This window comes from Lissotriton vulgaris, chromosome 4_1 (assembly GCF_964263255.1).
Source record: "Lissotriton vulgaris chromosome 4_1, aLisVul1.2, whole genome shotgun sequence".
NCBI lineage: Eukaryota > Metazoa > Chordata > Amphibia > Caudata > Salamandridae > Lissotriton > Lissotriton vulgaris.
In genome coordinates this window covers 2,073,396,807-2,073,419,747 of record NC_141691.1, presented here as the reverse complement: position 1 = coordinate 2,073,419,747, position 22,941 = coordinate 2,073,396,807, and the positions used below count along the sequence as shown (strand labels likewise).

At 45.9% G+C, this 22,941-nt stretch overlaps 1 protein-coding gene across 1 annotated transcript in view; it reads right to left on the bottom strand.

Annotated features, from left to right (window-relative positions):
- LOC147725041 (cytochrome P450 11B, mitochondrial-like) overlaps positions 1-22,941 on the bottom strand; it is a 131,768-nt gene that overhangs the window by 2,220 nt on the left and 106,607 nt on the right. The window contains exons 5-6 of the mRNA XM_086966506.1: positions 19,943-20,097; positions 16,488-16,654 (exon numbers count right to left, since the gene is read on the bottom strand). Of these exons, the coding sequence (XP_086822632.1) occupies positions 16,488-16,654; positions 19,943-20,097 (322 nt within the window). The remainder of the gene's footprint in view (positions 1-16,487; positions 16,655-19,942; positions 20,098-22,941) is intronic.

Sequence of the window (22,941 nt, the reverse complement as noted above, 5' to 3'; positions counted from 1 at the left end):
CTCTCGGATGCATGTCTCTTTCTGGTAGTCTCTTCACACTGTCTCAGTCCCCATGTACTAGCGAAACGAAACTTGAGGGCCCCCCTGCAAACTACATGGAGGGGACCCACTCCCGACTCAGTCAGGAGCTGTACCACCAGGGTACAATGCTGAGGGGGACCCCTGGAGCTCGGGCCCCCGCACCATTGGGGCTACAGGGGCCTTTGCAACACCACTGCCCTCATGCCTCTCTAAAATACTCGTCACACTCCATCTATCATGTATGTCTCTGCTCCCTCATGCCTCTCTCCCTCTCTCTCTCTGGCATTTGCCCATGCTCTCCATCACACACGTCTACCTCTCCCAAACTCTGCCCACTCCCCCGTCTCTTTTTCTGACAGGCATCAGTCTCTCTCATCTTCACCAAAAATAGAGAGGAGGTGAGACCTTAAGTATACCCCCTATCACAAACTGCACAACACTAAACTACTTGAGGGTAATGAAGTCCCTGCTGGACTCTCGCAGTTCAGACTTTCTTAGAAAGAGGATCATCAAAAGATTTTTGAGAGGTCGTCTCACCCGTCACTCATCAAGGCAAGCTTCATCATTTGACGACCTCTCACACTGGATGGAGTAGGCGCAGTGCCGCGCCAGCGTCTCCCAACCGAGGGAAGCTAACCTTAACCCTGGGAGTTCTTAGAAATCTGTTGTCAAGACAATGTCTTGGATCCTTAGAACAGGGAAAATGGGTTTGAATTGTTAGGACAGGAAGAATTGGCGCTCAAGGCTGTATGACCACTGTTGGTGTAACAATCACGCGGTGCAAACAGGTCAGGGGAAAACAAACCCAGACGGCAAACAACCCCTGCACTGGTACAGGAAGACCTATGCCAAAAAGAAGAGAAACAAATCCTGTGCACAAGCTTAAACAATAAGTTGTCCTGAATTCAGGACTCAAAAGATAGCAGCAAATTTTCTTGATGATGAAATGAAGGTCACACACCAAATGTTCGTATGTGAAGAGGATTTATGAGTCAATTTTAAGTCAGTACATATGATAATAGCCAGCTGAATTCAGGACAACTTATTGTTTAAGCGTGCGCACAGGATTTGTTTCTCAACGTCTTGGATCCTGTTGCTTTGGCAAGAAAGGATAGGGGTATGCTTGAGACCTGAGTTTATTGCCGAGTACCTCTGGTATGGTTAAAATCATAAGATATAGGTATTCATGTGAAAACAATGAAACACTTGATCTTCGGATACTGTAATGTTAGACGACCTCTCAAAACTATTTTGATGATCCTCTTTCGAAGAACGTTTGAACTGCAAGAGTCCAGCAGTGACCCTCTAGTAGTTTAGTGTTGTGAATCAGCCTCGCTCATCTCTGTGTCTTTCTCTGACAGTGTCCTCCTACTTTCTCTTTCCTCATGTCTCCGACAGTCATCAGTACCTCTCTTCCCTCTAACAGTCTTTCTCTCTCATTCCTCATGTTCCTCCCTAACAGTTGTAGTGTTGTGTGAGCAGGTAATGACGGAACCTCTGTGGCTCCTAATGGACTCCATAGAGCAGTGCCGTAAGCGTTAGAGCGTAGCGAAGTGAATGCAGGTTTAGAATGTTGAGCTCGCAGTTAAACGAAGGAGAATAAAGACGTGCTATACTAAGCTCTGTGTGTGGTGTAGTTATTGGTGAGTTCCCAAGTTGGGGAGGAAGCTACAACAGTCGTCACTCTACTCCTTACCCCTCTCGACAGCAGTCTTTTCTGACTCTCTCTCATCCCTCAGGCCACTTACGGACATCACTCTCCATCTCTCTTGTCTCTTTCCCACAGTCTCTCTTCCTAATATTTCATCCCTGAGGCCTCTCTCTCGCGACAGTCACCTCAGACCTATCTGTCTTACAGTTCCCTTCACAATATGTGGGGTGGAAAATTCACCCAATGTAGTCTCTGCCAGAAGTTATGGTATATAGGCAGAGGTCGAAGTGCATTAAAAAAACTTATGGGAACTGCGATGCTGCACGTATGGGAGCGGGTTCAAAGGTGTGGCTAAAACAAAAATTGTTACTTTGGTCTTTAGCCGCCAGGTAGCTACATATAAAATACTGTGCAGCTTAAATGAATTTTTTTTTTTAAGTTGTTACTCAGTGAAAAATTATTATAGTACAATAGGAAACTTCTATTAGTTAATGCCCTGCAGGATTCTGTCTGTAACCAGAAAGCCACATAATTAAATCTTGATTGGTGGAGTGGAGAATAGTGACTTGTGTATTTTTAGTGGTATGAAGTGTCAGCCTGTGACAGAAAACAATGTGAACATGTAAGTCATATTTTAAACTTCATTAACTCACAATATAAGATAGACTGGTACAAAATCAGCAAAAAGGTTTAAGATAAAATAGTGTGTAGTGTCATTTTTTTACATAACCATCCGTTCAACATCTCATCAGGGGTAGTAAGGGCTATATAATTACAATTAGAAGAACACACTCCACAACTCAGTTGCCTACTCTTTGCACTCAAAAAGAATAAATCTTTGTCATCACAAAGCTTCAAGTGATTTGATCAATTAAAGCCAGTATGGGCTCCCAAGCATCCTTAACATTTGCAGATTACCCTTAACATTTGCAGAATTTACTCGTTGCGCACATTTGTATTTCTTTCAGGCAAGAAGGCACCCTGGCAGGAAGGCTTGTTTAGAAGTCTGCCCGTCTTAGGTCTTACAGTACAGGAGACTCACTGAATGTGACTTCAGATGAAGCAGTTACAATTTCGGAATTAACTGCCCCAGGCCAGTTATCTTTTCACAGAAAGTTGGGGAACGTTTTTTCAAGAATCTAAAAAGTATGGGGACATCATGCCCCTTCGATCTCGCCCACCTCAACCTCTTTATATAGGTACTTATAAAGTGCAGAGCAGCAAAAATATTCCTAGCACTATATCCGGTGAATTCATATTAATAAAGAAAGTTATAAATTGAAAAGGCAGGTTTTTAATTGTTTCAAACAATGCCAAAGAGGGTTGATATTCTAGTTTGAGTGGAAGAGCATGCTAGAGCTTAGCAGCGCCAGTCGCGGCTGGTATGTTTCTCATGTTGGGGGACGGGGGGAGCGCAGGGAAGGTGGAGTCACGCGGGGGAGTGTTAATTTAATTAATAATAACAATTCTATATTAAAAGCTACCATTTTGCCGGCCGGTCCCACGTCTTCAGGAAGCAGGAAGCCCCCCTCCACTAAGCCAATCACAACACTCCAGTGGAACGTTGTGATTGTTCGGGCCGCCGCCCAGGAAGAGGCTTACCGGGAGGCCATGTTCTCCATGTAGGCGCAGCCTACACGGAGAACTATAGAGTGTGCATGACTGGCTTGGGCGGCACCAGAGGGCCGACCCAACAGTCAGTGCCCTCATCACTCCTCCCCTGCCCTAAAGCAGGCTCGCCTCCAACCAACCCCTTCTGCTTTCTCGCAGTGCGAGAAGCAGAAACATAAAATGGCAGTTTTAGCACTTTATGTTTCTGCTTCTCGCACTGCGAGAAAGCAGTGGGGCGACGCTCCTCCGCCCTAGTGGAGGAGCTGCTTCAAGCGGCTGTTTAAAAAACAGGGCTTTACGTGGGCCGGGTCTTGACTTGTCTCAGATCCCTTAGTAATGAAAAACTGACTTTGAAATGGGACCATCTGGGGGCGGGCCCTCTATTCATGTACTTAACTTTACAGGCAAAACACTCAGTTTTCCTTAACAGTGGCGGTAAACACCCTTAAGGCAATCCATGTTGGCAATGCAGTCCTTTTTCTTTCTGTTTCACGTGTAACTTCCTCTGGCATTCGTTATGATTCTTAACTTTTTCCAGACGTTGTGTTTCTCAAGTTTTGTTCATGACATATAACTGTTGTGTCGGGCACGCTGTGACCTGAATATCACCTCCAGGCGTCGGGGTGAGTTGTGTGTACAGACTACAAGCACATCCAATCCTTGGCCTCTCTGTAGAGCGATGCAAACATATGTGGCAAATGTTATTAAGTGTGTGAAGAAACAGTGTCAAAAGAATAGAAAACGTAGTGCTCATAGGGGCGTGGGTAGGTTGTGTGTGGGGGAAGCACACGCAGGAGAGAGTGTAAAGCCATGACGTGTGAGGGACGCGCCAATTGGGTTTTAGCAGCCAGGTTACGTTTGGAAAGAGGAGGCACGTCACAGTGCACAGTGGTTAACAACCTTGGATGAAATGCACTTACAAATCAGAGTAAAAAACAAGCATTTACAATGCAATGGTCTCGGCAATATTATAGGTAGAGCTATTGGTATTGCTCATTATTTTTTTAATCTTTTTTGTATCCCTAAATAAATGGCATTGTCATTTCTATCGGCATTAGCTTTTTTTGCATATGTGATACCTATTGCATTAGCAGAGAGAGAGTGAGGTAGTGAGAGAGAGAGAGTGAGGTATTGAAATAGAGAGAGAGTGAGGTAGTGAGAGAGAGTGAGGTAGATAGAGAGTGAGGGAGTGAAAGAGTGAGGGAGGGAGAGGGATGTTGTGAGGTAGTGGTATAAGCATAGAGTGATGTAGTGAGAGAGAGAGAGGTAGTGAAAGAGAGTGAAAGTGAGTTATGTTATTCTAAACTTTTTAAGCACACAGACACCCAGGGGTTTCATGGCGAGTTAGTGAGATAGAAAGAGTGAGGTAGTGAGATAGAGAGTGATTGAGGTAGTGAGTTAGAGAGAGAGAGTGAAGTTGTGAGCTAGAGGGTGAGGTAGTAAGAGAGTGAGGTAGTAAGAGAGTGAGGTAGTGATGTTTTGAGAGAGAGAAGTTGTGAGATAGTGAGGTAGTGAGATAGAGTGGTGTAGTGAGGTAGAGAGAGTTATGTAATGAGAGAGAGGTAGATAGAGTGAGGTAGTGAGAGACAGAGACTGAGGTAGTGAAAGAGTGAGGTAGAGGGATGTTCTGAGGTAGTGAGATAGAAACAGGGAGTGAGTTTGTGAGGTAGTGAGATAGAGAGAGAGTGAGGTAGTGAAAGAGAGTGAAAGTGACTTAGTGAGATAGAAAGAGAGAGTGAGGTAGTGAGATAGAGAGAGAGTGAAGTTGTGAGGTAGTGAGATAGAGTGAGTTAGTGAGGGAGTGATGTAGTGAATTTTTGAGGGAGTGAGTCGTGATATACTGAGGTAGTGAGAGTGAGATTGAGATAGAAATAGAGTGAGCTAGTGAGATAGAGAGAGAGTGAGATAGAGAGTAAAGTTGTGAGGTAGTTGTGAGCCAAAAAGAGGGAGGGATAAAGCAGCCCTGGTTGTAATGCAGTGGTTGTAATGCATTCCTATATGAGCCACAGTATTGCCGCCTGATTGTCTGACTTTATATAAACTCTGCAGAAATAATCTGAAAACAAAGGGGAACTTATAGTAACGCATTCGTGGCTCAGTTTGTTCGTCACCAACAGACTGCTTTGTAGATAGATGACAGGGTTAAGGGACCTGTTGCACAGATCTAGTCTAGCTGCAGTAAGCTTCCGGGCACTGTACTGGGGAGGTATGTCCAGCGTTAATGGACTTGCTCTGGTACCACGTTTGAAACAACGTGAAGCAGCTCCGAGTGTTGATGTGCCTGTTGCGGGGGTCGTCTTGTGACCTGCAGGTGACACGTGCCAGGTGTGGTGAAGAAGCTCAGCATGTACACTAACAATATAGTCTGGAGCACCAGCCAGTTAGGTTAGTAATCCCAGGATAAACGTAGACTCTGTTTATTTTGCCTACAGGTAAACAATGCAACAAAGAATGCAGCCTTCCATCTACACTGCATCCTCTTCCCCCTGCTGATAGAGCACCACACAGAAATGCTTAGACTAGAACGCTAAGTGGAATTTTGGACATGTTTTGAACATCTAGCTCACATTTTCTCAGCATGTATTCCAAACACAATGGAGTGGGAGGCGATCTCTGAGTTCAAGGATACTACGATCAATGAATTACCAATCTTTTGGAATCAGAACAGTAATCAATGGGATATTCTCGGGGTCAGTTGACCCAACATCTAGCTAACAGTTAATCTCATCCAAAAAGTTTAGACACGAACCTCAGAATTCCATTTGATAGCTTCCTCGCATGTACCTTAGCTTCATTTTATCTAAGTACCATAAACATCAGTTAGGCACCATCATCTGAGTGCTGCTTTTTGGGAAACAACCAATATCATAGTTGGTACCATTTTTCGTACATTAAACTGCAGCTTTGACTAGGTCTTTGTCCTGGAATCTGATTTTCATAAGGGGTTAATTCTCTTAGAGTCATGATATGCCTCAACACACTGCTCTGAACATATGCAGATTTATAAAATATTGCGAAAATAGATTTGATTTCTCAATCATTTGTGAACCTTGCCAGTCTGGTGCCTGTCCAGCTATGCCATTTGATTCCTGGACTTGCTTGGATATTCATATGTTTCAGGGGAATTGTTCCTATAATCTTCATTCCAGTGAGAATTCCCTCTAGTGATATATAGATCCCCCAAATCATTAGACTTTCATCCAGGTCTCTGGTGGTCAATACAAGAAGGGTGCTCCTAATTATAAGAAATGCTTCAGTTTCTACCCTCTTGGTCATTACCACTTTCCATACTCTGTCTACTCTACACCATAGGAGGTGAAATCGTCTCTTGCCATAAGACCTAGAAGTTTTCATACATGTGGATCGATTAAGTCGTAGGCATTACAAGTACTATATGATCCAAGACGTTTTCCCTTAAGTAATAAGCCTTACCAACTAGCATGCATTTTCCCTGCAGAAATGCATACCGACTAGCCCGTGTTTTGTTTCTGGTAGAAATAACGGGTCAAGCCTTGGAAACACAGAGTGTAAGTCTGGACAAAAGCAAAACAGGATTTCGTTAGTTGTGATCATTTCACACATTCTTCAAGTCGACTGGCTCAGAGAAAGGTACTATCTCTGTGGGGTTCCCAAGTACCGGTTACATTTCCTCTAGTCTTCCAAGGATTAGACTTGTGAAAACTTATTATTGAAGTCTCCTACAACGGTTAGCATACTCCGAGTATTTGAGAGCAGGATCTGTATGGAAGAGAGCTGGAATGTCAATCTTAGGATCTAATCAAAAAATTCTGGTGACAATGGGAGGTATACATGTTTGGAAGCGAAAAGTACAGATCCTACCATGAGCTTGTCACCTATTGACCCGCTTGATCTTGTGACACCTAATCAATTGGCAAGAGAAGTGATTTTGTAAAAAAACGTAGCCACGCCCCTTAATCCACTTACGACCCGTGTGTGTTTCTAGAAAGTCACAAATACCTAAGAGATAGTGCTATGAGGTATGGTTTAGGTCGTCAAAGATAGTGAAAATTCCTCCTCTTAGTGTTGTCTCCTGGTTATTTACATTTCAGGTAGGGGCATTAGATCTGGGCACCCTCCCCTGTTCCGGCAGTAACTACCTAGCACTCCAGCGAACCCATCAACCAAGAGTGTGAGGTTTGTCATTTTGAGCTTGAAGCTTAGTAAACCTTGCGTGGATGGAAAATTTACCACCGGCCCTGTACTCACCTGGTTTTGACAATATTTTTGCAACCAAATGACACAAAATTGATATTTTGACCTCACTTCGGAACACTTTTGTAGGTTCCACTGCCCTATCTTGCAAGATCTCCTTACTTTTATGTAATGCGCTAGTTCACAGTTTTGAGTCATTTTCAAGAGCTGTAAATGACACGTCTTACTATTGCCGCAAGTATTTAAAGCAGTTAATTTATGTGCCTTGGAAGGATGAAAGGCCGAGTTGATTATGCCATCTGCAAATCCCAACAACTGTCAATAGCAAGTGCTTAATTTGTGTAATCACTTCTCAGTGTTGGCAACTACTTTCTTGAACGTGTTTAGTTGAGAGCAGCTAGCATGACATTACTCCAAGGGGGGGGGGGCAGAGCAGGACGACGGAGCTGCGGGCGGAGGGAAGGGGGGCAGAGCAGGACGACGGAGCTGCGGGGGGAGGGAAGGGGGGGCAGAGCAGGACGACGGAGCTGCGGGCGGAGGGAAGGGGGGCAGAGCAGGACGACGGAGCTGCGGGCGGAGGGAAGGGGGGCAGAGCAGGACGACGGAGCTGCGGGCGGAGGGAAGGGGGGCAGAGCAGGACGACGGAGCTGCGGGCGGAGGGAAGGGGGGGCAGAGCAGGACGACGGAGCTGCGGGGGGATGGAGGGGGGGAGCGGGACCGGGGCGAAGAAGGGCTGCGGGCGGAGGGATGGGGGAGGGGGAGGGGGGCAGAGCTGGACGGAGCTGCGTGCGGGAGGAAGGACAGAGCTGGACGAAGGAAAGCGGAGGGAAGGGGGGACGAGCAGAGCAGCTCAGAGCAGCTCTGGAAACCACCACCGTCTTTCTCCGAGGCAAAGCAGAAATGCCTCGGAGAAAGCATGGTCATTTTCGCATTTAGGGGCGTGTGTTTTGCTGTTCTGAGTGACGGACAACGTCACTGTCTAAAGAACGCAAAAAATCACGCCCCCAAATCCGAAAAGGACGGGGCTACATTGGAGTGACTGATCTCTCCTCCAATGGCTGGCCTCCTTTTAGCAAGCCAGCCAATGGGGAAAGACAGTGCAGGGAGGCGGGTTCTGAAGCCCCACTAGAGGACATTAATTCTCTGACCGGAAGCTGCTTCGCAGCTTCGTCCCTCGACCTAAAAAGTGAGAATCAAGGGCGCCCTCCTGTGGCCGGGGCTTGCTATTTATTTTATGGTAGGGCAGGTTCAAATGTATTTGTCGCTAGGCCCCCGCGAAGCCATGAAGGCGCCCAATCTATAGAGTGAATTGCTGTGGGAGTCCTATATACCTAGAAGGGGTTCAAAGGTTAAAGTGGAAGGTGTTCCATTAACCCCTTCCGTGCTCGTGTCGGCCAACTGCTGGCGCAGCCCCGCCCACTCCGTCGAACGGCCGCGATAAACGGGTTAATGACCACAAGTTGGTGAAAACGTACGCGCTCCTGGGCCCTGCTCAGATCCCGAAGTGCAGTCCCAGCAGACACGAGTGCGTCGGTGAAGACACTGGGAACCAAATTTATGAAATTGTCACGCAACGTAGCAAGAAAACTTGCCGCAATGCGTGACACGGAGAGAGCTGGAATGCACTACATTTACTAAGGTATGATGCATTCCTGTTCTTTGCCTGTGCTGCCCCGCTGAGTGCCGCCTAGCGCCAAAGCAGGCACCCTTGCAACAAGGTGCTATGGTGCTTGCATTACAGGCAGGAATCGTTTTTGTACCAGAAGATACACAAAAACAATCCTCTGAGGCATTTTCCTCTTTCTACGAGTGCTGCAAAGATTCAGCACACAGAGAAAGAGGAGAAAGGGAGGAGAAATAAATATATTTCTCTTTGTTACATCTCACACTGGAAGGCATTCCATTTTGACGCATTCCTAGGTTTGCAAGTCTTTGTCAATCAGTGATTTTGCCAAAATCCATGGGTGGAGGCGTGCGATCGCCCCCGCGCGACGCATAGAATGCCTTCCCAACGCAGAGTAATGCAAGCTAGCGCAAATCCCTGCCTTGCGGTGCTCCGGATTTATTAAACCACCTAGAGCCACACAAGGTGGCTTAGTAAACCTCACTTATGCCCTCGTGTTGCCTTGCGTTGCTTTGCCTGATGCATAGGCAACGCAAGGACTTAGGAAGTCCGGCCTCGGATAACTAGTGGCTGTGACTAAGGCAGTGACTGGTGCAGTGCGCATAGAGGCCAGCAGCCAAGAACCCCGGCTTGCATACTTTTCACATTCACATTTTTCTTGAGAGTAAGGAAAACATTACACCATTCATTCCCTTTCACTAGCCCTATATAAGAGGGTCAACTCTCTGCCACACATGGCCCTTGGCTGTACACAGCATGGGGTTAGTCTGACCAACCCCCTACAGGCAGCCAATCCCCCATTGAATCCTGTGCAAAGCATGGGGTTGGCCGCTGGACTCCTAAACAAGGTTACACTTAAAAACAAAAAATCCTGTTGCGTGAGGTATCTCTGCGCTGGAATTTTTTTAAAATTTCAATTGGATACCCCCCCACAAGGGCCAGGGGGTCCGGTTGCCCCTACCCTGCCTCCTTATATGTTACTCTATTTTAATTTTGAGGACACAGGGACAGAGTCCCCAAGTCTTAAAGTGGCAGTCACAACATTTCTCTACATGTTGCAGGCACCCATTGCATCGTATGACCCAGTGGGTCTCTCGCAGGAACAGCTAAACAGAATTCTTTTTTTTTGTTTTTTTTTTCCCCTGCGGGACTCCTGCGGCTCTAGATATCAATACATTTTTTTCCTCAATTTCCCTAGAACAGCTGGGCAGATTTTCACCAAAATAAAGATCTATCTCTCTTCTAACTGTGGTTAATTCATTTCAGTCTTTTGGTTGTAGTGTTGTCTAAAGTTCTGATGGGAAACAGCATGGGTAAAATGGGTTTTGGGCCCCCACCCTTTTTTACTCAGACCCCGCTTGACGGATCACCCCGAAACAGTGATTGCACCTCCAACTTTTCTGACTCAACTGCCTTAAATCATGTTGAGACTTTTGATGGTCCTAACTTTTCATCTCACAGGAAGCAGGTGCTCCTACTCAGCATTCTTGGGAGAGGGAGAGGGACATGAGTTCAAATATCTCCCAGTAGATGTTCAACGAATTGCAATCTCTGTACAAATAGGCTAAAATGAGGCTAAAAACAAGATTTGCAAATCTATCAATGTGGCTATGACCAGTCAATTCAATTCAAAATCTTTATTCGGCTGTTAAAAATAAAACAGCCATAAAAGTACACACAATAAAGTATATTTAAAAATTCTGCACATTTAAAAATACCAATTAGTTCAAACAATTCATTTCTAGTTTATAGCATAAAGCTTTTCCTTGCATTAATCGATCTCAGAAGAACAGAGCAACATTGTAGCATGTTAGTGGGTCCTCCAGAGTAACCAGATATGTAATTGCAATTTTGTGGGACCTAATATTATGGGTAACAAACAGAGGCTTAAGATAAAAACTTCTAAAATTACAATAACATTGACAAAATATTAGAAAGAGCAGTGTGCTTTGTTTGCTCTTATTGTCACACGGACATGGTATTGAATCTGGGGGACGTGATTTCATTTTAGGAAACGCGACGGAATAGTGCGCAATACCACATCTCAATCTCAGTAAACCGAAACAATGCTGTGCATAAGTCACATGTGGCAAATATGACAAGTCACAAATGGTATACCTAGCCTCAAAGAAAATTAGGAAGAGGTGTGGCGCCGCGGCTAGGGCGACTGACTCCGAAAGCTGGGTATCACGGTTCGATCCCTGGCACCGGCGGCAGATTAGTCCAGCACCATGTGACTCTGGGCAATAGCTTGCTTAATCTTCCTGACGGCCCCCAGCGCCTAGAGACCCTAACGGGTGATTGTGCGCTTTACAAATGTGGATTATTATTATTATAAAGACTTGGGGAGACAAGTGATGAATTTGTGAGCTTGCAAGAAAATGTCAGTTTGGACCCTTGACTGATAGGCTGATCAAAGGCCATCTTATTGCACAAAATAAAACCAAGAAAATGCAGGGACAGATGTGGCTGGCTTACAATCCCACGCTCAAGGAGGCCATTGCCATAGCCAAGGTGGTCGAGGAGTCTGAAATCTGAATGAGGGCAATGCAGAAAATGGAGGTTAGCAAAGGGTCAGAAGTAGTGGTTACAAAGGAGACCTCAAATAAGGTAAATGCTGTTGGGAGGAGGCTCCTATCTCTTAGCTAAGAAATGTCCAGTGAGGGAAGTAGAATATTCATGTTGGGTGGTGTATCTCCACCAGCAAAAGTAGAACACAGATGTAGCAGATGTGGGGGATTTTCCACTGGCTCAAATTGGAAAAATAATTTTGCCATCGGAAAGGAGTGTAAGAGTGGCAGCAGAGGGTGCTTTGCTTGGGTGTGCAAAGATGGGAAAAAGGTCCAGTGGTGCAAATGAAGTCTTGTTGTGGGTCGTAAGTACTAAAATATAGGAGGGAGAGTTAGGGAGAAAGAACAGGCCAAAGGCCTTATTAGAAATTAGAGGTCAAATGGTGCCATTCATGTTGGATTCGGGCACTTTCTGAACAATCTTGACCTTGAATTTGTTTGAAAGACTATAGCATGCCATTGAGTTGAAAGAAAAGGATATCATTCTAAAGTAATATCATTGGAGTGGCATTGATGTTGTGGGGTACTTTCAGGCTGATATCAAATTCATGGATTGCTTGGTCAAAGGGAAAGTTTATATCGTGAAAACTGGGCCGCCAATTATGGGGTGGTTTTATCAACATGACTTATGCAATATTGTCAATTTCGAGCTCCACAAAGAGTAATTGTGTTTAAGGATATGAGTCTGAGGGACATTTTACCCAGTGCCAAGGGTGTCTTTGATGGGAAATTTGGAGTCCATCAAGGAGTACGTTCATTGGATTGTCTGGAAACAAGGGGCCATCTCTGTAATACACCAAGCGCGCAGGGTCCCCATGATCGTGAGAGGTGAAGTTAGGGAAATGTTAAAACATATTATGCAACAGGGGACCATGGAACCAATTGAAGATGCTGAGTGGCTCTCTCCAGTGGTTATTATGAAAAAGATGATGGGATCTTCAGTTTTGTGTGAATCTGCTTCCTCTATAGCAGAACATTGTCATTGAGGATGGTGAGAATTTCTCGACATTGGATCTGAGGAGTGCTTACTATCAGATCAAGTTAAATTCTTAGTTGGAAATGCTGACAGCTTTTAACACCACAACGGATGTGTTTCAGTTTACTATTTGCCCTTTGGGTTGGTCTCTGCTGTCAGTATCGTTCCTTGCATAGTGACTGAGATCTTGGACGGGGAAGAATTTGGAATTTTCTGCCATAAAGATGTTCAGGTCTTTGGGAAGAGTGTGGAGGTCCTTGACATGATGACGAAGAGAGTTCTGGACACATTAGAAAAGGGCTGGTACAACCTGGTGCAAAGAAAAATGCTGATGTTTGGAAAATGAGGTTGATTTCTTTGGGTACTTTATGTGAGGTCAAGGAGTTTCGCAGAAAGTGGATCTGGTGAGTGCCATTGTAAATGTTTATAATCCTAAGTGATTGGGATCATCTTTGTTTTTGTATGGGTTTAATTGAATACTATCCAAAATGTGCTCAGGAGTTTGCACCCAAAACATAAATTCTGCACCTTTTGTTCAAACAATGAAATCATTGTTGTGGGAGGAGGTACAGCGGAAAGCTTTTGAGGATGTTAAAAAGCGATGCCAATGCTGGCAATCTAACACCTTCTAATGTAAGAAAAAAACGCATATAAAAGTAGATGCCAGTGACAAAAGGCTCAAGGTGGGCATAGTTCTGCATATGATGTGCGTCTTCATAATCTAGGTGTGCCATGGGAAAAGGTCTGTTTGGACTTAAGAAGAACATCTGCCTGTTTGCTGGAACATTTGCATTATGCAGCGGTTCTAGTTGATGTTCATACTGAGTGGACTGAGGTAATTTTCTTGAGGGCTCTAAGAACCAATAGTAACATTTGAACGTGGAAGAAGGTTTTTGCAATGAGGAAGTGCCATCATAGCTGGTGACCTACAATGGCAGCCAGCTAGTGTCTAAAGTAATGAAGGAAGTCTTTGACATTTGTGGAATCAAACATATTAGAACTATATTGTTTAACATCCAGCCCAATGGGCAGGTGGAGAGGCCCACTAGGATGGTGAAAGTAGAAATGGAAATGGCGGTTTAAAGTGATTTGCGGGTAGACACTGTGGCAAGGGACATGGTGTGGGCGTATCGCATAACAGTATGTTGCTCAAGCACCGTTTGCTTGGATGACAGGCTGGGGTGCTGGTTTGAAAATTGTCCCAACATGGTTGAGGTACCTGGGTGAAGGATAAGCCTGGAAGGTAAACTTCGGGTTTCTTGAAATGTAAACGTCCACTGAAGGTTAAAGTTGCTTATGACTGTTGGGTTGAGCTGGAGAATCGTCAGAGAAATAAAAGGAAAATGGCACATTATCAAAAGAGTGGAAAGGGCTCAGATGTCTCTGATGATGACGAAGGCTATAGGGGTTGAATGATGGTGTCTGATGGTGAGATGTGGACAAGGGAGACAGATAAAAGGGGAACCAGAGAGGGGTGAGATTCCCATGAATGGGTGAGGAGAAGAATGTTGTCAGAATGTTCATTGGGTTAAGTTGATGAATGGGTTGGTACCAACTTGGTAGTACTGCTTTCCATTAAAGAAATAGAAATGACAATAGAGTTTGGCAGGTTGAGGAAAGCTTCTCAGTGGTTGGATGATATATTATGGTATATATTGCTACGATATTTATTTATGCGCTGTGTGCAGTTCTTATTTTTATGCCGTCTTCAAAATGTTTACAGTTCCTTTCCATTCCGATTTTCTTGTACTACACATTTTCTGTTTCCTTTGTCATAAAATGTACTGTAGATTTAAAGTTGACCCTTTCCCAAAATTCTATATGATACAATATGCTGCAGGGATAGTTGTGTTGTATTCAGCTTAGGCAACTGGAAACCCAGCATGCCTCCTGTGGACCTCACAGAGTTGTGTTCTTAATAAACGTATCCTGCATCATCACTGCGACAAGGGGACTTTATTTACAATGCACTGTTTTCCCAATCCATCATGACTACCTCATTCCTTGTTTGTCATTTCCTGTTTCTTCCTGTCCACTACTTCCTTCCTTAGTCTCCCTCTAGGAAGGGTCCTAGTTCACTCAACCGTTCTATCTGTGTGCTCATTGCCCCGTTAAATTACTACTTTTTGTCCCTATTATTTTCCGGGGGATCTAGATTATGTACTGTGTCATCATTCTAGTCCTTTTGGAATTTCATATTAATATGGAAATTCTCAACTTTGAGTACAAGGTATTTTTTTGTGGCCTTTAGGCCTTTTCCTCCAAACTGTTGTAGACACCTATGGCTTCAGTCTGAATGTTAAGCTGCCCTTGCCACTGACCAGCGAGCAGAGGGAGAAGGCTTAACATTTGTGCCTAGCTATTGACACAAGGCAAATACAAGGAGATGATGGACGGAGCACTAAACCTTTCAGACACTCACGCCCAGTCACAGATCTGGGTTGAATCCATCATCATTCTTTAGCTGACTTCGCCACCTCAGTTCAGAGCCAGCTATATGCAAATCAGTCTGACCCTGTGCCTCATGGGAACAGTCCAGTCCAAACTGCCAGGTCAGGTCCTATCTGGACCGGAAACAAGCATACTAGGACCGGTTTCAGGGTAACACCCCTCATCAGCCAGGCTAGCTTGAATCCAGTGGCAAAGTCAGCAAGGAACCCACGTCTAAACTGGGGTGGGGCACTGTGAGCAAAATAATGATGAATTTAACCCAGATCTCTTGACTGGGGGTGAATCTTTTAATTTGTTCTGCATTTCGTCCATCAACGGTGTGTCTTATGCTTCTTCACACTAAGTGCGCCGGGTATGCCCAGACGTGGGTCCTGGGCTCACTGTGCCACTGGAGTCAAGCTATCCTGGCTGATTAGGGGTGAAACCCCGAAACCGGTTCTAGGATGCTTGCTTCCGATCAAGGAAGGACTTGGCTTGGCAGCCGGGCTGGACTGTTCCCATGAGGCACAGGATCAAGACTGATTTACATAAGGTCAGATCTAAACTGGGGTGGCATGGAGAGCAAAAGAATGATGGGTTTAACCCAGATCTATTGACTGGGGGTGAATGTTTTGATACGTTCTGAATTTTGTCCATCAATTGTGTGTCTGCCTCACCCTAAATGCGCCGTGCATGCCCAGACGTGGGTCCCAGGCTCACTGTGCCACTGGATTGAAGCTATCCTGGATGATGAGAGGTAAAACCCCAAAACCGGTCCTAGGATGCTTGTTTCCGGTCCAGGGAGAACGTGGCTTGGCAGTTCGGGTTGGACTTTTCCCATGAGGCATAGGGTCAAGACTGATTTGCATATGTCCAGGTCTAAACTGGGGTGGCATGGTGAGCAAAAGAATGATGGATTTAACCCAGATCTCTTGACTGGAGGTGAATGTTTGGATTTGTTCTGCATTCAGTCCATCAATTGGGTGTCTTTTGCTTGCTAGCTATTGATCTTGGCTGGCATGAGCCTGGTGGCTAGAATTTGCCATGGTGGGCCATTCGACAGTTCTCATTACTATGGAGCTATGAACTGGCCGTGGCATAGGGCGACTTTATGTGGACTCAGCCAGATGACCACTCAACACAAGACCTGTAGGGCTACTCCCATAATGGGAAATGCATACGTCCTAGTCTCCTTAGTGCTGTTGCTTGAAAATACCAGGAGGTCTAAAAGTTGACAGCTAATTTTTTCCAACATTCCTATATCTGCTCTAGCTCCACCTACTCCGTGGTATGATCTCTCCTGAAGTGCCGTACTGTCATAAAGGAGAGTGTTCTCCTGCAGCAAGGATAGGTCTGGTGCAGGAGTGGTAGTTGCAGAGGGATGTGGTCTGGTGCAGGTGGTATAGTCTCCTAAGGGATGGCAGTCCTTACCTCAAGGTCTCCTTGATCGCCCCCTTGAGCAGTGGCAGTGAGTTGAGCAGCTTAGAGATGTCCTGGTGCCCCTGGGAGTCCGCAGCCTTGATTTCCTCTCGAAGGAGCGTCTGCACATGTTGGTTTCTCGCCAGTTCGAAGAGGGTAAAGAGCAGAGGCATTGCCGTCTGGGATACAGAACAAGAGGAGGTGAGCATCAATAAAGAGGATGAGAGAGGAAGAGAGAAACACAGTTGCATCATATTGAATACATCAGTTATAGCCAAGCAATAATTTTCCTTGGTCTTGGCCATGTTTTGATCCCTGCTGAGGTCTGAGCATTCCTAGCATATGTAACACAGTCCCATTGAACCAATCTCTTTGTTCATCACATTCAGGATGGTTGTTTTTTACTTCATCAATGTCAACATTGCTCGTATAAGAGGGTTCTAAATGTGTCACAATGTAATATGGCAGGTGGGAATTTTACTTTTTTGACTGGATAAGGTTCTGCATAACATGTGAAGCAATTTGTTATCAGTACATTTTCAGTATTTGGTCTGTAAAACATCTACGAACATGAAATCCAAGGGCGCATTGCTCTACGTTTGGGGGAGCCTTTCTTGGCACAGTCTCTCCAGAAATGCACTGGGTACCGATCTTACTGTGGTTTTCACCATTAGTTACCTGGTTATTGTTTGAAACCCTAAAGACCATTGTGAAAATGCAAACATGTTAGGACCAGCGCACTATTATTTTTCAGCTAGAACCAGTTGTTGATTCCAGTTGTTGACATGACTGTAGCTGTGGTTCATTGGATTCTCCCCAAATAACTCCTCTCTTTTTAGCTTATCTCTGTTCCTCACAGAATACAGGTTTCAGTGAGGAAGCCCTGCCATGAGACTGGCTAATTTCACCTCTCTTCATGATGCCCTGGAGCAATTCTGGGATTGTCTTTTGAGCTTACTGTGGTTTCTCACAGAGCATCCTTGTGAAAGGCGTACAATACAGAACTGAGATGTTTATCTGGACCATGCCCAGCACCTGGAACTCTGGCCTTCGTACCACCCACAGGTACTCCATCGCAGAGCTCCTAGCCCTGGACCCTACATGATGCAACAACAACTGCTGCATCTCATGTCCTTGATCAACAGAAGGGCCTTGTTACTGCCGCCTCTTTGCCTTCAACTCAGGACCTCCCGTCCTCACAGAAACACTCAACACACCCACCTCACCTACCAAGAACACCCAAGAACTACTCCACTTCCTCCTGCTCAATGCCTGATTACTCTGCAAACACCCCACTGAAATCTGGGACACCATTTCCACCCTCACCCCTGATGTTATCTTCATAACAGAGATCTGACTCAACCCCTCCTCCAGCCATGACATCTTCACAGTGATGCCCAACTGCTACTACATGATGCACCAGGACAGCACCAACAAACACAGCGGCGGCATTGCCATCATCCACAAAGAGACCATCCTCTTCACCACCAGGGAAGATGACCTCACACTGATCATGGACAACCTCAACTTCCAATTCCAAACCGATGACAGAACAACCATCAGAGGCACCCTCGCCTACGGACACCATGTCCACACCTCGGCTTCTGTAATGCCAATGCAATGCTTTTTGCATCACCCCACTCACCATTGACTCCAAGCACTACACCTTCCTCAGTGACCTCAACTTCCACCTGGATGATCCCAAAGATGCAAACACCACCAACCTCCTGGAAACCATGAGCAACATTGGTGTCACCCAACTGGTCACTGACCCACATACAGCAAAGGACATACACTTGACCCAATCATCACTGTTAACGACAGTCTAGTGCAGCCATTTCAACAAATTCACTAGTGCCAACCATGTCAACATCCACTTCAACATTGCTTGATCCCCATCCACCACCACCAAGCCTCCCAGCTTCCCTCATCACCACTAGAACAAAGTGACAGAGACCCAATGGACAGGCACCCTGAACACCTATCTTGACTCTGCAACCAACCTTGATCAGGTCATCAAGAATTTCTCAACCTGGATCACCAACTAAGCCGACAGAGTCCCATTGATCAAGCCCCCAAAACCGGGAGATCCACTAAACAACCCAGTTGGAACACACCGGAACTCAGGACAATGAAACACAAGTGCAAACAGCTATAAAGAAAATGGCACAACCTTCAAGTCAGCCCTCAACAAATACCACCAATGCCTAAAAGACACAAAAAGAGGCACCCTGGCAGACAGCATCAAAGCCAGCTTCAACCACAGCAAGCAACTCTTCAGTAGCATCAGGTTGTTCTCCTGCCTGTCAGTCACCGAGAGCATGATCTCCCCATCCCAGGAAATCTACAACACCCTGGTGCACTACTTCCATGACAAGAGATCCACCATCTGTAGAAACTATGAACCCCACCCACCAACCTCTACAACCTCCTCACACCAATGGACGCCGCCCACAAGCATCCGCTCACCGCATGGGAACAGCTCACCATACAGAGCACCACAGCCATCATAAACTCCATCCACTCTGGAGAACCCACGGACCCCTGCAACAACCACTTCTTCAACATCTTGAACAAGGAAATCAGCTGCTAACTCACGTCCATTTTCAACGCGCCCATCTCCTTGGCCACCTCCTCTGATTGATGGAAACACACAGAGGTCAGACCCTTCCTCAAAAAACCCTCCGCTGACCCCAGCGAAATCAAGAACTACCACCCATCTCTCTACACCAGTTCACTGCCAAAGTCCTCGAGAAGGCCTTCAACCACCAACTCACAGTACACCTGGAGAGAAACAACCTGCTGGACAATTCCCCATTAGGTTTCTGCACCAATCACAGCACCGAGACCACCCTGATTGCTGCCACTGACGACATAAGAGCCCTCCTTGATCGGGGAGAAACAGCAGCCCTCATCCTTCACGACCTCTCAGCAGCATTTGATACTGTTTTACCAGACCCTCATCAAAGGACTCCACCCAAGCGGGATCCAGGTAGGCAACCTCAGATGGATTGCATCTTTCCTCACAGGACAAACCCAGAGAAACCACATACCACCCTTCACCTCGGTACCCAAGAGCATCATCTGAGGTGTCCCTCAAGGTTCATTCCTCAGCCTCGCCCTGTTCAACACTTACATGACACCCCTGGCCAACATCGTCCGAACCGATAGCATCAACACCATAGCCTATGTAGATGACAGCTAGCTCATCCTCTCGCTCTCAGAAGACCCCTCCACCACTAGGAAAAACTTCCACAACTGCGTGATGAGTGTCACCGAGTGGATGAAGACCAACTGCCTGAAACTCAACACGGACAAGATGGAAGTGCTGATCTTTGGATACAACACCTCCCCATGGAGTGACACCTGCTGACAGCCATAAATAGTGCACCCATGCCTCCAACGACTCTTACCATGTTTACGCTGACAGCCATGCGTAGTGCACCCATTACTCTACCGACTCTTACCGTGTCCACGCCACCCGCCATCAGCTCTGTGATGTTGGCCTTGATGGAGTCCAGCGACAGCTCTCCTTGCAGCAGCAGCTCGGCCATGATGCCACAGTACTTCCGCTCCTGGCCCAGGCAGAACTCTTGGTAAATGTTCTGGATACACTTTTCAGCTGGAACAAAAGAACACAAGCAGTCTGCTCACCATCTGTGCTGTCCAACCTCTTCCTACAAACGGCAGCTCTCAGAGAGTTAGTGAGTAGGAGGAGGTGACCGCTGGCCCTGACATGTACTGTAACATCCCAGCTAGATGGAAGTCCCAAGTTAAAAGCAACTTATCCTGAAAGATTGGGAAGAACCACCCCTGAGATCGCCTTCAATGTTGAGCCTGTGCTGTTTCAGGGAGTAGAGGCATGCAAGACCCCAACCATATCTGTCTCCTCCTCTTTTACATCTGCCCCTGGGCTGCAGCCTGATTCCTGTCTGCTCATCTCAGATTCACTATATGATTGAAAGTTGGTGGTAAATTGCGATTTCTTAAGCTTAATTCGCTATAGAAAAATGCTTCATACATAGCATTTAAGGAATCACAAAATTGTGATTCCTTAAATGCTATAGCAAAAGAAGGAATCGCAAATGTATGCGATTCCTTATGATGCGATTTTTTAATACATATCAAAAAATGCAAAACAGCCTTTTGCGATTTGCAATGGCCGGAATTCGCCGAATTCCGGCCTTTGCGAATCGAAAAAGGCTTGATGCATATGGCCGTTAAACTCCCCGTGCCTAACAAAAATTAATGTGTCCTCATGTAATGCAACTGGTGATATGTAAAGCGCTCTGATACCCGATTCGGGTCACGTTCGCGCTATATAAAACTCTTTAAAAAAAACATAGACATCTCCAGCAGATGCATGATCCCACAGTGCCACCAGGCCCATCTTGTGAACATCGTCTTGTTAGGCTGCTGCTATTTTCATGATCACTCTTGCATCTCTGGAACCCTGTGCTGCCATCTTGATTTTATCATTCTAACATTTCCTTTGACAACTACTGTGCATCCCCTGGGGCAGTGCTGGTGGCATGAAGAGCAGTGGCTGCATACTCAGGTTAAGAAGGAGTTGGGCACAGTGGATCCTGGAGGGCCCCTGGGCCCCAGAGTCTGGGTTCCAATCTAGATGAGGGTTAAGGTCACCTTCTGGCCTCTCCCATTGAAACCATTTTCTGATACTATAGGAATGTGGATTATAATTTGGAGTGGACAAGTGTCCACCTCAAAGGATAAGGCCACCAGCTGCTAGTTGTCACTTAAGTGACATAAAATAAGCCTGCGCTAAATCCCTGGTTACATGGCACAAAGCAGTCCGGCTTAAATCAAAGGCAATGCGTAAAGTATTCCAGCCGTGTAAGCACAGTAGAAAAAAACACACAGAACACAGTAAAGTCCCACAATCAATTTAAAATAAACAGCCTGATTCATCAAGCCGAAATCGGCTCGCAAAGGGCCAGATTCTGAGAATCTTGTCCTTTGCGAGCTCTATTTTTGCATTTGGGATTCATCATCCCAAATGCAAAAATCGGTAATAGCGATGTCGCAATTTTGCGAGGAATTACATTTAAGGAATCTCTATTTGAGATTCCTTAAATGCAATTCATCATCCATTAAAAAATTGCGAATTTGCAATTTCGGCCCACTATTTACCGCGAGGTCAAACCTCGTGGTAAATAGCGAAAACTCAGAAAAATGCTTTTAAAAGCATTTTTCTAAGTTGCATGTTGCACACACACATGTCCTTTGGACATGTGTGTGCGCAACACCTGTTTCAATTTGCATTCAAGGGGTGCTACAGGGTGTCCTTTGGACACCCCTGGCACCCTTTAAATCGCTATCTTATTTGCGATTAGCTAATTGCTAATCGCAAATAAGGAATACTCCCCATTCATTCCTATGGGCCCTTTGGCCCATAGGAATGAATGGGGAGTTATTCCTTATTTGCGATTAGCAATTTGCTAATCGCAAATCAGGATTGTGTAGGAATCGCAAATCTTTTTGCGATTCCTACATGAATCCCGTTTTGCGAGTCTGTAATAGCGATTCCTTATAAATCGCTATTATAGACTCACAAAACGGGTCTCTGATGAATCAGGCTGAAAGAGATTTGCCAATGATAGTCCATGGAAGCGGGAGACGGGACCTAGCTGCAATTTGAGGCTGACCGCGATTGGAGTCCTGGTCAGATACATGTGGATTGGTCCAAGTGAAAGTCTGAAAGTCAAAAAGTTTGAAAAGTTTTCAAGTCATAACCCAAAAAGGGGCTTTGGCACTATTTGAGAGGAAAAATTCTCTCCTGCAGCTGAAATTGTGGCTGCTGCCATGAAATCGAAGGCCGGATACTTGACGCAGGCTGGAGCCCTTCTGCTTTGGAGGTTCCTCTCTGAAAGTTTTCCAAGCCCCAATGCAGAATGTGACATAGTCCATTTTTGCTGCTGCTTGGAGCCTTGACCAGGACGAAGCAGAAATTCAATCCGGCTGTGTGGTCCTGCCAGTCGGATACTGTCTCCGACAGGTCCCCCTGACACTCTGGAGGAAAAGCTGTACAAAGATTACAATGTTTCTTTTGGTTCCCAAACAACCACAGGAGAACACTTCCAATGACCCTAGGACCTTAGGGGAGGGTACCTAGAGACTCTCAGGGTGTCCAGCAGGGTCTATAGCAAAGTCCAGTGCAGGGCCAGTTGCACCCGGTCAGCTGCCATTTCCAGGAAAAGGCCACTTACAGCTTGTTGTGCCCCTTTATCCACACAGGAGTTCAGACAACTGACCCTTGGAGTCCAAGGCAGGGTTCAAGCAGCTGCTGTCAGGCTACACAGGGTGGGCTTGAAGCCACGGTTTCCGGGCACTATAGTGGGTGACACAATTAGGGAGAATGTGTGGCACAGGGGCCAGAGCGAATGACTCCGGAGAATGTGGCTCACGGTTCGGCCCCGGCGGTAGCTCAGCTCAGCATAGTGACTCT